General features: G+C 32.6%; 1 protein-coding gene across 1 annotated transcript; it reads left to right on the top strand.

Annotated features, from left to right (window-relative positions):
* The first annotated feature begins 869 nt into the window (after positions 1-869).
* LOC132937567 (putative nuclease HARBI1) lies at positions 870-1551 on the top strand. The gene is made up of 2 exons (XM_061004389.1): positions 870-999; positions 1268-1551. Exons 1-2 carry the CDS (start codon positions 870-872, stop codon positions 1549-1551), a joined length of 414 nt encoding a protein of 137 aa, XP_060860372.1.
* Positions 1552-15273: the final 13722 nt, after the last annotated feature.

Here is a 15273-nt window from a genome sequence, read left to right as displayed (position 1 = left end):
ACGTGATCTGCTGAGTGTAAAATTATTATTTTTAAAATAAACTTCTAAAATAATATCCTTTGAAGGATTTGATCGTTATAACCGTTCCTCTTTAACTGTTAAAAATTGAACAAGTACTTTTCTATTGTACATAGTCACATACCTAGGTAACTGTCTACTACTCCTTTCTTTCCCCATATTCCTTAATAAAGGCCGTTATTGGAGATCACGTACACGTCCATAAGTCAACAATATGCCGAACCATAAAACGTGTGTCACTCGCGATTGGTCGTCTTCGTCCGCATTTTATCAACATGCCTAGGGATGCTGAAGAAATTCAGAAAGTTCAAACAGGTTTTTTCAGATTGAAAGGATTTCAAAGAGTGGTTGGGGCAATAGACTGTACCCACATACGTATACAGTCACCAAACAGCAATATTGGAGAAAGATTTCGAAATCGGAAAGGGTATTTCTCCTTCAACGTACAGGCTATATGTGATAGTAACTTAAAAATCATGAATATTGTTGCACGGTAAACATAACTATTTAAAAAATACATTTTAATAATTACAATTTACATACGTACTTAAATGAACCTATTGGTGGAGCATAAAAGTGATTTTTAAAAACATCCCCTGAAACTTTTTGTGCCTACCTACTTCATAAATTTAAAATGTTACCTTAAAAACAACCTTATTACCATTAATTATAAATAGTAGTATTTATAGTAAAATTAATTAGTATAATTTTTACTGTATGTATGTAAATTCTTGTATTATGATACTATGATAGTATAATAGAACAAACTAATACACAAAAGTATTGTTCATCTAAAATGTTGTTGTAGGTGGCCAGGTTCTGTTCATGACAGTACAATTTTTGACAATAGTATGTGTAGGGCTCAGTTTGAAAATGGAGAATATGGAAATAGTTTTTTACTCGGAGACGGAGGCTATCCATGTCGTGATTACATGATGACTCCTCTTCTTCGTCCCGTTTCTGAAGCTGAGAAAAGATATCAGGTATTAGTATATTATTTATTGTTAGGAAACATTTAATACTACCATTAATAGAAATTAAATTTCTCTCTTTTCACTCTTAATTTTCCACAATCTGGTTCAAATATAATTTTAAATTATAAGGAATTAAAATTAAATTAATCTAATACATATTTTTTTTATGATTTGTGCTTCATTAAAATATCTCCGACCACCTTCATTAAAATAACTTCCAGATAAATTAAATTTAGTTTAAAAATTATGCATTTAAAAATATCATTTTTTATCATAAAAAGCTCATATTGGTACAAGAAACGTTGTAGAAAGACTATTTGGTGTGTGGAAAAGGAGATTTCCGGTGATAGCTGTAGGAATACGCACACAGCTTAACACAACTATGACGACCATTGTTGCCACAGCTGTTTTATACAACATTTTAAAAGAACAATGTGATGAAATGCCAGCTGACGAAAATGCCGTAGATAATGACTTACTTCTGAAAATTGATATGAACCCTGTACGGCAAACAGGCAATTTAGTCAGAGGACAGTTAATTGACCTGGTATTTACATAAAAACCATTTTATAGCGGTATCAGTTAGTTGTAGTATATATATTATTTGTAAATTTTTTGTATTATTCATTGGATTTGTTTATGTATACTAAATTTAAAATTATATATTTATTTTTCAAGTATAATAAATAAATTATTATTATACAGTTTTGAAAATGAAAATAAATATTGTTATACAGTTATAAACTTATAAAAATGAAAATAAATATTACTTATGTAAAAAAAATCAACTAATTTTATTATATAATTTTAATATTATAAGAAATACTTAAATTATGAACAGTAAGTTTTAAAAATTGCTATAGTTTAATTATTTATACGATTATACTTGCAAATATATATTTACTCAAGTCCAAACATTTTTTTTTTGTGCTTGAGTTCTAATAATAATATCTCTTCTTTAAATTTGTTTTGACGAGATTCACTTTCCAATCTTTCAACTTCAAATTTTACTTTTTGTGTCATAAGTGTTTTTTCTAGTTCACTTACTTCAAGGTCAACTTTTGCTTTTTTTTAACCTAATACTGTGTAGTTCATCTTCAAATTTTGTGGTATTTTCTGTTTTTGCTGATCGCTTGTTATTCAAAATAGATAAACCTTCGTACACTTTCTTGGAACTTATCTGTTTAGATTCATTAACATTAATAATATTTTTTGATTTAGCGGAGATTAAATTTTCAGACAAATTGGATTTAGGAGTACAGGATGATGAAGGAACGGATTCATTTAATGATCTGGATTGTGATTCAAGGTTATTACATGTCACTTCATAATTTTGTAAAACATATGCTAAAGCAAAAAAATCAAAAACTTAAAAGCAAGCAACAAGTCAATCATATTGTTAAATAATCATCAGTAATTAATAAAAAAATTATATACAAACCATCAGTGTTGGGAAGTAACTTAAGTTATAAGTAGCTGTAGCACAATTACTTTTTATGCAATTTGATTACATTTGATTATTTATTCTTACCTGATTCACGATTATACAAATTGTTTGATGTTCCATCATCTACAGTATCTTCCACATCTATACTTTGATACCCTAATAAAATGCTAATATAATTAATTTATGTATTATAAATTGACATTAATAACATATTTGTATAAAATACCAATTGACATTATGGACCATGATATACCAATATAATAAAAATATTTACCTACCTGTATTGTAGTCACCATCACAATCTATTACATTAATCAGTGGATCCAATTGTTCTCCCAGTTGTAACGGTTAGGAATTGTACCTAATACGATTACATATAGAAATAAATTATAATACATGGATTTTTAGGTAATCATGTTAATTTTTATTACAACATTAGTTATAAACTTTTGGATATAATATAAACATATAATAAATAAGAATATAAACAAATTTCCAGCGTATTGGTAATAAATAAGAATATAAACAGACTTCCAGCGTAGTGGTAATGAATAAGAATATAAACAAAGTTCCGGCGTATTGGCAATAAATAAGAATATAAACAGAGTTCCGGTATCGCGTACTTCTACTGTTGGGATACGTCTTTTAGACCATAATATGACTCACAGATTTTACAATAACATATTCCCATTCACAATTATAATCAACTAATTACTCACGGTTTCGCTAAATGAGATTTCTATAATCACGTACCCAAGAATGAAATCACGTTTAATGTTCCGTAAGTAGGTATTTGCGGGTGATGATGACGACGGCGGCGTCGCACTCGATAATGATACCAATTCGTTCTACGGCGGTGGTAATGGAAACGATTAAAACCGATAAGATTGATAATCTACAATCGCGGCGGCGGAACACGCGATAACTTTGGATACTGTTCGGAACGATCGCAGGGAAATACGGCGGCCGTCAATAACAGACGTGCTCGACCGTTATTATTTCAATGTACGTAGCAGCGATGGGTCGGCCCGTTCTAGCTTGCCCACGGAGGGTAGCCGAGAACGTGGTACGCGGTAGTGAGAGGAAAAGCGAGTATCGACGGCGGCGGCAGGTGCTCTGCTCGCTCTGACCCGTATTACGCGGCGGTGTCACTGTGTGCGGGTTATCTCCGAGTAGTCTAGGCCGAGCGCATCGATGGTTCTAGCCTTCCCAAAGGTGGCCGAGAACCGCTTTAGCACTAACCAGTGGCTACTGGAGCTAACGATAGTCAGTTTCGGTGTTGGCCGGGCTCTCTTATATGTATTTAGACAGCCGACCGTGCGTGTTGAATTAACGAGATTTCTTATGCTCGCCAATGCGTTCGTTATCGGTACGCAATTGTTTCGTTGAAAAGGGCGCGCTCTACGGGCAACGGTGAGCGGCTAGCTATATATCTGTACTGCGGTCAATGGTTAGGTAGCGCGTCGTTAGTCTTTTATGTAGGTATTCCGTGTTCGTAACATAGTCCCCTTTTTTTTTTGATAAATTCTTCTTTTGAAAAGAATGGAGAGAAAAAAAACTATTTATGTTGTATATACTGAGTGGATGGTTTGCTTTACGATGTCATCTATTTTTTGCGTTTGTACCAGGCACGTTAAGCGGCTGCTCGACGTTCTGCTCTGGTCAATATTGCTACGGTTTCGGTATTATCCTCGGGTGGAGTTGACTCAGCGGGTACAGAGGCGATCGTGGCTTCTATCAGGTTTTTTGTCTGGAGTATTTCCTCGGCTTGCTGGAAAACTTCAATTCCATATTGCCCAATTTCTTCGTTGTACCTTCGCTTATTGATGCGGGCTGCCACTTGCCTTTGGCATTGTGCCAATTCATTGGCGTGACTCCTTTTGTCATAGGTGACCTGTTCGATATGGATCTTGCCCACTTGTAATGTTCTTAAGTCTTCGTCGATATCGTTGCAAGTTAGTTCGACCACGTCCTCTTCACCTTCGGTCATGCTGGTGTCGGTCCATTGCTCGGTCTTTTCTTCCGGCTCGCTATCGCTTCCGAATGCATCCCTCAATTTTTGTTTCAGGGACTGCTGTTCCCTGATGGTCTCCTCGTCCTCGGTGAACCCATCATTCCCAAATAACTGCTCTATCCTCTGCCGATACCTTGCCATATTTACTTTTAACTAAAAATATCCAATATCTATATATACATATATATATTTATTTATTTTTTAAACATGATATCCATCACCAATTACTTTTATTCGACATATAACATTTAGAGACTTTTTTTTTTTATATATTATGATTATTATTAGTCATTGACCAATCAGTGAATATTGATGTACGGCTTGACGTTTTTGACATTGTGTGTTACCACATCCGGTCCTTCCTGAACTGTGACTGTATTGTTGGCCCTTACTTCTTTAATGAGGTATGGTCCCCGATATAAAAGGAATAGCTTTCTGATCTCCTTATCTTCTGCCGAGGACAATCTGTGCTCCCGTAAAAGTACCTGTTGATTGACCTGGTATTTTATGAATTTCTTTTCGTGATCCATATTTTCATTTCGTTGGATTGCCAACCTCTTCATCCGTTCCCTCGCTGTTTTGACCATGATCTTTGTCTCGACCTCTGGATCGTTTGTTGGGAAATTGATCATCGTTTCTAGTGTCATTATCTGTTTGGGCAAGCCCATAAATTCTCTTGGTGTGTATCCGGTAATAGTGTGTGTCGTATTGTTGATCCAAAACTCGACCTTTTTCAAATACTGAACCCAATTAGTATGTTTGTTGTAGCAGTATGTTCTCAAAATTCTGCCGATTTCTCTGTTGGCCCTTTCAACGGGGTTCCCCTCAGGATTATACGTGGTTGTTCTTATAAATTTGATTCCCAGTTGAGTCATACCCTTTATCCAGTTGCGACTATGAAACTGGGTTCCATTATCCGTGAGTATTTTCTTGAATATCCCGTATTGGGGTATATATTGTTTCTCAATTCGGTTTAATATGCTATCCGATCTGGCTTTTTTGAGTGGATACACCTGTATATGTTTTGAGAAAACGTCCATGATGACTAGTATATGTTTTGCCCTGAGTTGTCCCGTTGGCAGTGGTCCAATTAAATCTAATGACACCATTTCCCGTGGTGTTGTGGGGATATTGTTCTTCATTGGTCCCCTAGTCACTTGATTGAATATCTTGCTTTTTTGGCAGATATCGCATGACTGTGTTACCTTTTTGATAGTTTTGTACATGTGGCTAAGTTGATAGTCTAATTTGAGTAGTTGATATATTTTGGTTGTTCCACTATGTCCGTACCTTTCATGTGCTTCTTTGATCAGAGCTACGGCTAGTTGATCGGGAATCATGAGTCGGTTTTTTCCTTTCTTGTCGACGTAGAACAGCAACTGCCGATGTAATTTATACGGTAAATGTGGTTCTTTTGGTAGGCGAGCTATTATCTTTTGTATTTTCGGGTCGGTTTGTTGCAACCTGGGTATTTGTTGTAAGTTCTTGATGAATTCTTTACTATACTGATCAATTATTAACTGGTTAATGAATATTTGTTGGTGAGTTGTCACTGGGCTTTCAACTGATTGATTGTATCTTGTCAACATATCGGCCCCAATATTGTCTTTACCGGCTATGTGTTGTATATTTAAATTGAACTCTTGGATTTGGATTGCCCATCTCATTAACCTGGCATTCAATAATCTGCATGAATTCAAGAAAGTCAGTGCCTGATGATCGGTTAGTAGGTAAATGGTATGGCCCAGGATGTAGTTCCGATATTTCTTACATCCAAAAACTATTGCCAATAGTTCTCGCTCGGTTGTGTAGTATTTCCGTTCTGCTCCTTGAAGTGTCCTGCTCGTGAATCCAATAGTTCTATGTTGCCCTTCATCAATCTGATATATCTCTGCTCCAATATGTGTATTAGAGGCATCGGTTGTCATATAAAATGGTTTATTGAAATTCGGATATTTGCTTGGTATTTAAACATTTGCTCCAAGTTTGCATTTATATATCTCTTGACCAGTATTCGTCTCTGAATGTGTCTTGGAATTCTTGGAAGTTATTTATTTGGAACCCTATAGTTGCAAACCAATTATTCGCAGCCGCTTTCAAACAGTCCCCCGTAATTATTAGTTTTTCGTCCACGTATGTAATTTGTTTTACTGAAAAATATTCATTGAGTCTGTTCAAAAAATCAATTGGGTGCAAATCCCTATGATTTCCGAAAAATAATGGTTTAGTTATATCAGCTATGTTCCCCCTATAAACCTCCTCTTTTTGATTCCGAGGGTTTTGTTGGTAGCTGTCTCCAAAATTTCTAAATGTATCTATATATCGTTTCTCCATTTCTTCGATTACTGATTTATATTTTTCTTCCGTTTCTAGTACTTTTTTATCATGTATTTCTTCCCGTTGTATTTTTAAATTTTGCATTTCTTCTTTGTGTTCATCTGTGATTTTTTGTATTTCTTCTTTGTGTTCGTCTTTGATATTTTGTATTTCTTTATTCTGTTTTTCAATCTTCTTTGTTTGTTCTTTTATTTGTACTTCAATTTCCATAAATCTTCTTTTCCATTCTTCACTCATATCTTCATTCTTCTTTTTTCGCGGCATCTTAACAATAATGTTTAATTTTGTAGAATTTACCAGATATATGTAGATTCTTTTTGATGTAGACTTTCTTAGTCAGTAAAGAGTACGACTTCTTATTTTCAGAGTCTTGGAGATCGAGTCCTACTTGTTGGGCGCCAAATGTAACGGTTAGGAATTGTACCTAATACGATTACATATAGAAATAAATTATAATACACGGATTTTTAGGTAATCATGTTAATTTTTATTACAACATTAGTTATAAACTTTTGGATATAATATAAACATATAATAAATAAGAATATAAACAAATTTCCAGCGTATTGGTAATAAATAAGAATATAAACAGACTTCCAGCGTAGTGGTAATGAATAAGAATATAAACAAAGTTCCGGCGTATTGGCAATAAATAAGAATATAAACAGAGTTCCGGTATCGCGTACTTCTACTGTTGGGATACGTCTTTTAGACCATAATATGACTCACAGATTTTACAATAACATATTCCCATTCACAATTATAATCAACTAATTACTCACGGTTTCGCTGAATGAGATTTCTATAATCACGTACCCAAGAATGAAATCACGTTTAATGTTCCGTAAGTAGGTATTTGCGTGTGATGATGACGACGGCGGCAATATGATTGTCCGGCGTCGCACTCGATAATGATACCAATTCGTTCTACGGCGGTGGTAATGGAAACGATTAAAACCGATAAGATTGATAATCTACAATCGCGGCGGCGGAACACGCGATAACTTTGGATACTGTTCGGAACGATCGCAGGGAAATACGGCGGCCGTCAATAACATACGTGCTCGACCGATATTATTTCAATGTACGTAGCAGCGATGGGTCGGCCCGTTCTAGCTTGCCCACGGAGGGTAGCCGAGAACGTGGTACGCGGTGGTGAGAGGAAAAGCGAGTATCGACGGCGGCAGCAGGTGCTCTGCTCGCTCTGACCCGTATTACGCGGCGGCGATGGGTCAGCACGCTCTAGCTTGCCCCCGGAGGGTAGCCGAGAACGTGGTACGCGGTGGTGAGAGGAAAAGCGAGTATCGACGGCGGCGGCAGGTGCTCTGCTCGCTCTGACCCGTATTACGCGGCGGTGTCACTGTGTGCGGGTTATCTCCGAGTAGTCTAGGCCGAGCGCATCGATGGTCTAGCCTTCCCAAAGGTGGCCGAGAACCGCTTTAGCACTAACCAGTGGCTACTGGAGCTAACGATAGTCAGTTTCGGTGTTGGCCGGGCTCTCTTATATGTATTTAGACAGCCGACCGTGCGTGTTTAATTAACGAGATTTCTTATGCTCGCCAATGCGTTCGTTATCGGTACGCAATTGTTTCGTTGAAAAGGGCGCGCTCTACGGGCAACGGTGAGCGGCTAGCTATATATCTGTACTGCGGTCAATGGTTAGGTAGCGCGTCGTTAGTCTTTTATGTAAGTATTCCGTGTTCGTAACACAGTAAACCAAAAATTTTTTCCGTAGATTTTGAAATACTTGGAATGTGTGTACCTCCGCCTGTTATATACCTTTGTACATATATAGAATATAAATAAAATTAATATTTTTTTCAATCAGTTCTCAATAAAGAGATAAGTTGAATTATAATCATAAACAGTAAATACAGTTTATAATTATTATATAAAACAAAATTTGAAATTTGAATATTATACAACATTTAATTTCAATACAAAATAACCAATAAAGTAAAAGTTACATGTTATTTTAGCAATATTAAATTATAATACATCAAAATAATAAATTTACCTTATCATGACTTTTTTCTTTCCTAGCATCTCTTTTCAGTCCATCGTACAAATGTTTTAATTTTACATCAATTCTGATGCCTGATTTTTGTTGCATATTGTACAAACAAGTAATCTCAGACCAGGCCTCAGTTTTCTTTTGGTTCCAAACCGCATCAATCTGAATAAAATATTTTAAAAACAATTAAACTTAAAAATAAAAAGATATTTAATAATTATTATTTAGATGCCTCAATTAGTTTTATATATTTTATTATTAAGACTGAGGACTACTATACTCTTATTACTACCACAGACCTTTAGTCTTTTTCATAACATTTTAGTAAGGTAGCAGAACTATAACATGATAATAATCAGGGGCGGACTGGGCTAAATATATAATATCATGCATATTTTGAAAGTAAAAAGTCCTCAGTCCCAACAATTATTATGTATTATAATGTATATTGTATATGAATTATAGGTACATACAATAAAAATATTCTTAAAATCGATTTCAGTTGTCTGAATAATGTATACAAATCAACAAATTGACAAATTACATTTTTAAACCGTCATCAACTATACTCATAAACATGGTATAATATATTGGTACCAATATTTTTCAATTTTATCGAATTGATGTATGTATAGTTTGACTTAAAAATACATATCGATATATACGTACACAAAAATAATAGGTAGTATAATATTATACAATATAAATGCAATTATTTTGTACCGAACTACCGATTAAATTTTCAAACTAAAACAACAGCTGATTAGTTGTTATCAATTTTCAGTGATAAGCTTCAGACTTCAACATAAACCTTGGTATCATGTTTGAAACCAATTGATTTTTATTCAACTGTTTGTGCAAGCCAAATCGCTTAATAAAATTATTTAATGATTCAATAAAACTATTCATTAAATAAATTTAAGGAACGGTTTCATGCAACCCGGTATTAGTATAGTAAATCTCATTTAAAACCAAAATTTCATTATTTATTACATTATCATTCTATGATGGACAAATTTGGTCCTTTAATTTTATTATGGTCAATGAGGTTTGAAGCAAAGCACCGCATGTCTAAAATAGCTGCTAACACTTCAAGTAATCGTCGGAATATTTGCAAAACTCTCGCTATTCGACATCAATTACAGCTCAATGGCATATTTATTAAAGGATCACTAGGTGATGAAATTGAATTTGGCCCTTTTATCGAAATTAATAATATTGATAGTATTATTAATGAAATCAATCAGTTTATTAAAATCAATTCAACTAGTTCATTAATTAAATATCCATGGATTACTATAAAAGGTTCTAAATATCAACCTAAAATGGTATTAACATTAGATATTCATGAAAATCATTACCCCAAGTTTGGTTTAATAAATTCTATATTTATTTCTAATGATAAGCTAATCATATTTCAATGTACAAAACTTAACACCACGGTATTTAATGAACATTTATTTTCATTTGAAGTTAGTCAAGAAAATGGTCCTACAATTTTTGTTTCATATGATTCATTACCATCATTTATACCTAACAATATAAATGTCATATCAAATGGTAAAAGATATGTAACTGTTCGAAGTGGCCTTTAAAATACATTTGATGACAATTATTGGTAACTAAATATAATATATTCTAATATATTTATATTTTTTTTATATACCTATATACTACGGTATATACAGTTAATACAGTTAATTAATAATTAATTCCCAAAATACAGTAAGTTTTATTTATAAAAAAATGAAGTAATTATTATTTTGCAAATAATTATACATATATTGATAAAATAATTTGAATGTCAGTTAATTAAACTCTGTAAAACAAGGATATATATTATATTGTATCACCACTATTATTATGTTGTCTGTTACCACCTACATATAACAAAGTTATTATATTTTTGTATTTTTGTATATTGTAGATATTATAAAATAATAATAATAATAATAATGATAGTTTTTATTTTTTTAAAAACTACCATTTTACTAAGGTATCATAATATTTTTTATAATATTTGACATTTTTAAGGAATACGATTATATGAATATATATAAATATGAAGTTATGAATAAATTTAATGATCATGCATCTTGTATAATGTATGTTGCTGTTTATTTATTAAAAATAAATTATTTTTTGAAGAAACTGTTTTTTTATTTATTGTTAGGTACCTAAATGTTTAATTGTTATATTGTAGATACAACTAATTAATTAATTGTTGTAAACGTATACAATGATATTAGTTGCTACTAAGTGATCAGTAATTGCTATAGAATTTTACGATTATATTTACAAAAAAAACATTGTTATATCAAAAGTATAATATTGTAGTGCTCACATATATCGTAACGGATACAGTAATCGTACCGGATACAGTAATTCTAATAATCGCGGCGGATATAGTAACAATTATAGACAAAATTATAACGATAATAATAATCAGCGAAATAATTATGGTAATAATCAAAATAGAAGTAACACTGGTTGTTACACGTGTGGGAAATCAAATCATTTCGCAAGAGAGTGCTGGAAAACGAACGGTCGGTCAGGCGGAAACCACCGAGTAAATACACATAATAATCGTGATAATGGTGCGCGTAATTCTGGAAGCGGTAATAATAGTAGGAACAATACGGGTGTTCAGAATTTGCATTGTAGTTATTGTAACAAAATAGGGCATGAAATTTCGAACTGTTTTACAAAACAGAAAAACGAGAAAAGTAGTTCAAAAAATTCCAAAAGGCAAGTTCCAGTGGGCGTCAGGCTTGTCCAAGAGATAATGTAATCGCCACAAAACGATGTTTTCACATCACAACTAAATTAATAGAAAATCATATAACTTTAAAATCCCCTAGTTTCAATAAAGAACAAATTAAATTATTAGTAGACACGGGGGCTGAATTAAATATCATTAAAATTAATGCACTAAAGGGGGATACAGAAATTAATGAAAAAGACAAGATTTATTTAAAAGGTATTAATGAAAAAATAGTCTCAACAATAGGAAAAGCAAAAATAGATTTAATAATAGATAAAAAAGCATTCGAAACAGAATTTTATGTAGTAAACAAAACATTTCCAATAGAAGGCATATTAGGACATACGTTTTTAATGGATAATCATGCAGTTATAGATATTGCTAACAATACGATAACAATAAATGAAAATAAAGTGGAAATAGATATTGCAAATAAAGCAATGAATAATAATAATATATTAATTAATAAACAAGAGTTATCACCAGATGTATATTGCGCGAATATTTATAATACGGTTAGAAACGGAAAAATAACGATAAGTGTGTTGAATATATCGGAAGTAATACAAAGTATAAGTGTAGGTCAAGTTCGTAAAATATCATACGAGGATGACATAGTAGCACACATCGATAACGCGGCATATGACAACAAAATTGACATTGACCGCGCGCGCAAAATAAAAACATTGATTAGGACAGAGCATTTGAATATTGATGAACGAAAATCAATAATAAGAATTTGTGAAAATTACGCAGATATTTTTCATATAGAGGGGATTATCTTACGTGTACAACGGCAGCGGAACACGTAATAAAAGTACCTAAGGATTTAAAACCAATTTATAAAAAACCGTACCGTTTACCGTTTTCACAAAATGACGAAATAGAACGACAAATAGGTCAAATGATGAAAGACGAAATTATAGAGAGATCAATGAGTCCTTTTAATGCACCCCTAATATTAGTTAAAAAGAAGGAGGATGCCTCGGGAAAACAAAAGTTCAGAATAGTTATAGATTTTAGAGCACTTAATGACGTGACTTTAAATGAATTTCACCCATTACCGAATATTACGGAAATCTTAGACCAGTTGGGGCAATGCCAACTGTTTAGTCTATTAGATTTAAAGGCGGGTTATTTTCAAGTTCCGTTATCAAAAGATTCGAGAGAGCTTACAGCTTTCTCCACGGGACAAGGTCATTATCAATTTAAACGTTTAGTTATGGGCTTAAGCTCAGCTCCGGTAACATTTCAAAAAATGATGACGAATGTGTTGTCAGGGTTAATAGGAATTAAATGTCTAGTTTATTTGGATGACATAATAGTATATGCGAAAAACTTACAAGATCATAATGATAAATTAATTAACGTATTTGAACGATTACGTATTGATAATCTAAAAATAGAAACAGATAAATGTAGATTTTTACAGCGGAAATGTTTATTTCTAGGTCATGTAATTACAGATAAGGGTATAAAGCCAGATAAAAAGAAAATCGAAGCTGTTCTGAATTTTCCAGTACTTAAGAACGTTAAGCAAATAAAAAGTTTTTTAGGTCTTAGTGGATACTATCGTAAATTCATAGAAAATTATAGTGCTATAGCTAATCCAATGGTAAAACTATTGAGGAAAGACATAAAGTTTAATTGGGATGAAAATTGTCAGAAAGCTTTTGATAAATTAAAAGAAATCCTTTGTTCAGAACTAATTTTGCAATATCCTGATTTTACAAAACAATTTATACTTACGACAGATGCTAGTGGTAAAGCATTAGGAGCAATTTTATCTCAAGGTATAGTAGGATCGGATTTGCCAATAGCTTATAGTTTGAGAACCTTAAATAAAGCAGAATGTAATTATTCAGCAACAGAATTAGAATGTTCAGCGATTATATTCGGCGTAAAAACATTACGACCGTACTTGTATGGTAGAACGTTTACAATACTAACAGACCATAGGCCATTATCTTGGTTATTAAATTTTAAAGATCCGTTATCTAGATTAGCAAGATGGCGTATCGAACTTGAACAATATAATTATGAAATTATTTATAAAATGGGAAAGCTAAACATTAATGTTGATGCATTATCGCAAATGTATAATATTAGCGAAATTAAAGAGGAAAGTTATACGAACTTTCTGGAAAAATTAGAAACGACAATAATTAGTACCTAATAAAAATGTTAAGGAAGTGCACGGCGAGTTAATAGACTCTCCGTCAGAATATAGTATAGTATCGGAAATAGAAAAATATTATAATTTCAGATCAGGTATTAATTATGAATTAAAAACACGATTCGGGCGTGACAAAAAGTTGAAATCTAATAAAGATTTGGGTGACGTAGTAAAATTTAAAAATGGGGATAGATATATAATATTTTTAATAACGAAAACAAAACAGAAACAATTAACTACGTATGAAAACGGGCACATAGCATTATTGAATCTGAAACATTTTTGTGAAAAACATTCGTTAACTAAATTAGCAATGAATCAATTAGGTCGACAAGACGGACTAGATTGGGCTAAAATTAGATCAAATACATTTTTCGTAATACAAATATAGAAATAATAATTTGCACCAAGTTCGAATTCAGTGAGGAAGAAAAATTAATTATTTTTAAACAATTCCACGATTCGAAACTAGGGGGTCATGGTGGCGTTAATAGAACAATGAAAAAGATAAAAAAAACAATTTAACTTGCCAAATTTGAAATACGAAGTGAAGGAGTATATAAAAAACTGTACAGCTAGGTCAAACAAATAAAAATACTAATATGTTATCACCACAACGAGTACAAAACCATTTGAAAAAATATTTTTAGACATTGTAGGACCATTAATTACAACGGGGTTAGGCAACAACTAAATACTTACAATGTAATGTGATTTGACAAAGTTCAGTTTAGGTACACCTTATACAGTGTCATACAGTGAACGTCGTTGCTAAAGCATTTGTGACAAATTTTGTTTGTATACATGGTATTCCAGAAACAGTTTTAACGGACCAAGGTACCGAATTTCTTAGTAAAACTTTTACGGAGGAATGCAAGTTGTTAACGTTTAATAAGATTAAGACTTCCGGGTATCACCAATTGTCTAACGGCGCACTCGAATGTAGTCATAAATCGCTAGCAGAATACTGAAGACACTATGTGAGCAAAAGTTTAGACGATTGGAATGAGCTGTTACCTTACGCAATGTTCGTATACAATTCAACGGAGCATACATCCACGAAATACCAACCGTACGCGTTGTTGTATGGTAGGGAGATTAATATTCCGGTTAGGTTGAAATCAAATCCAGAACCTAGGTATAATTATGACGATTACGTTTATGATTTAAAGCCAAAATTGCAGGAAGCACATCATATAGCCAGGGAGAGATTAATTAAAAGTAAAGAAAAAAGTAAAAAATATTACGATAAAAAAGTAAAAACGGAAATGTTAGAGATAGGAAATTTAATACTACTCAAAGATCATAATTAAAGGAATAAGTTAAGTCCATTTTGGAGGGGACCATACGAAATTTTGGAGGTATTAGATTCAGAGAACGTAGTTATATCGCGAAATCGAAAAAAACGTAACAGTACATAAAAATGACGTGAAAAAATATTACGGAAACGATAATAAAAAGAACGAACAAAATGATTAAATATACCACGAATAATAAATTATATAGTATAATAATAAATAAATAATAAA

This window comes from Metopolophium dirhodum, chromosome 1 (assembly GCF_019925205.1).
Source record: "Metopolophium dirhodum isolate CAU chromosome 1, ASM1992520v1, whole genome shotgun sequence".
NCBI classification, from domain to species: Eukaryota; Metazoa; Arthropoda; class Insecta; order Hemiptera; family Aphididae; genus Metopolophium; species Metopolophium dirhodum.
This window is presented reverse-complemented; position numbering and strand designations above follow the sequence as displayed.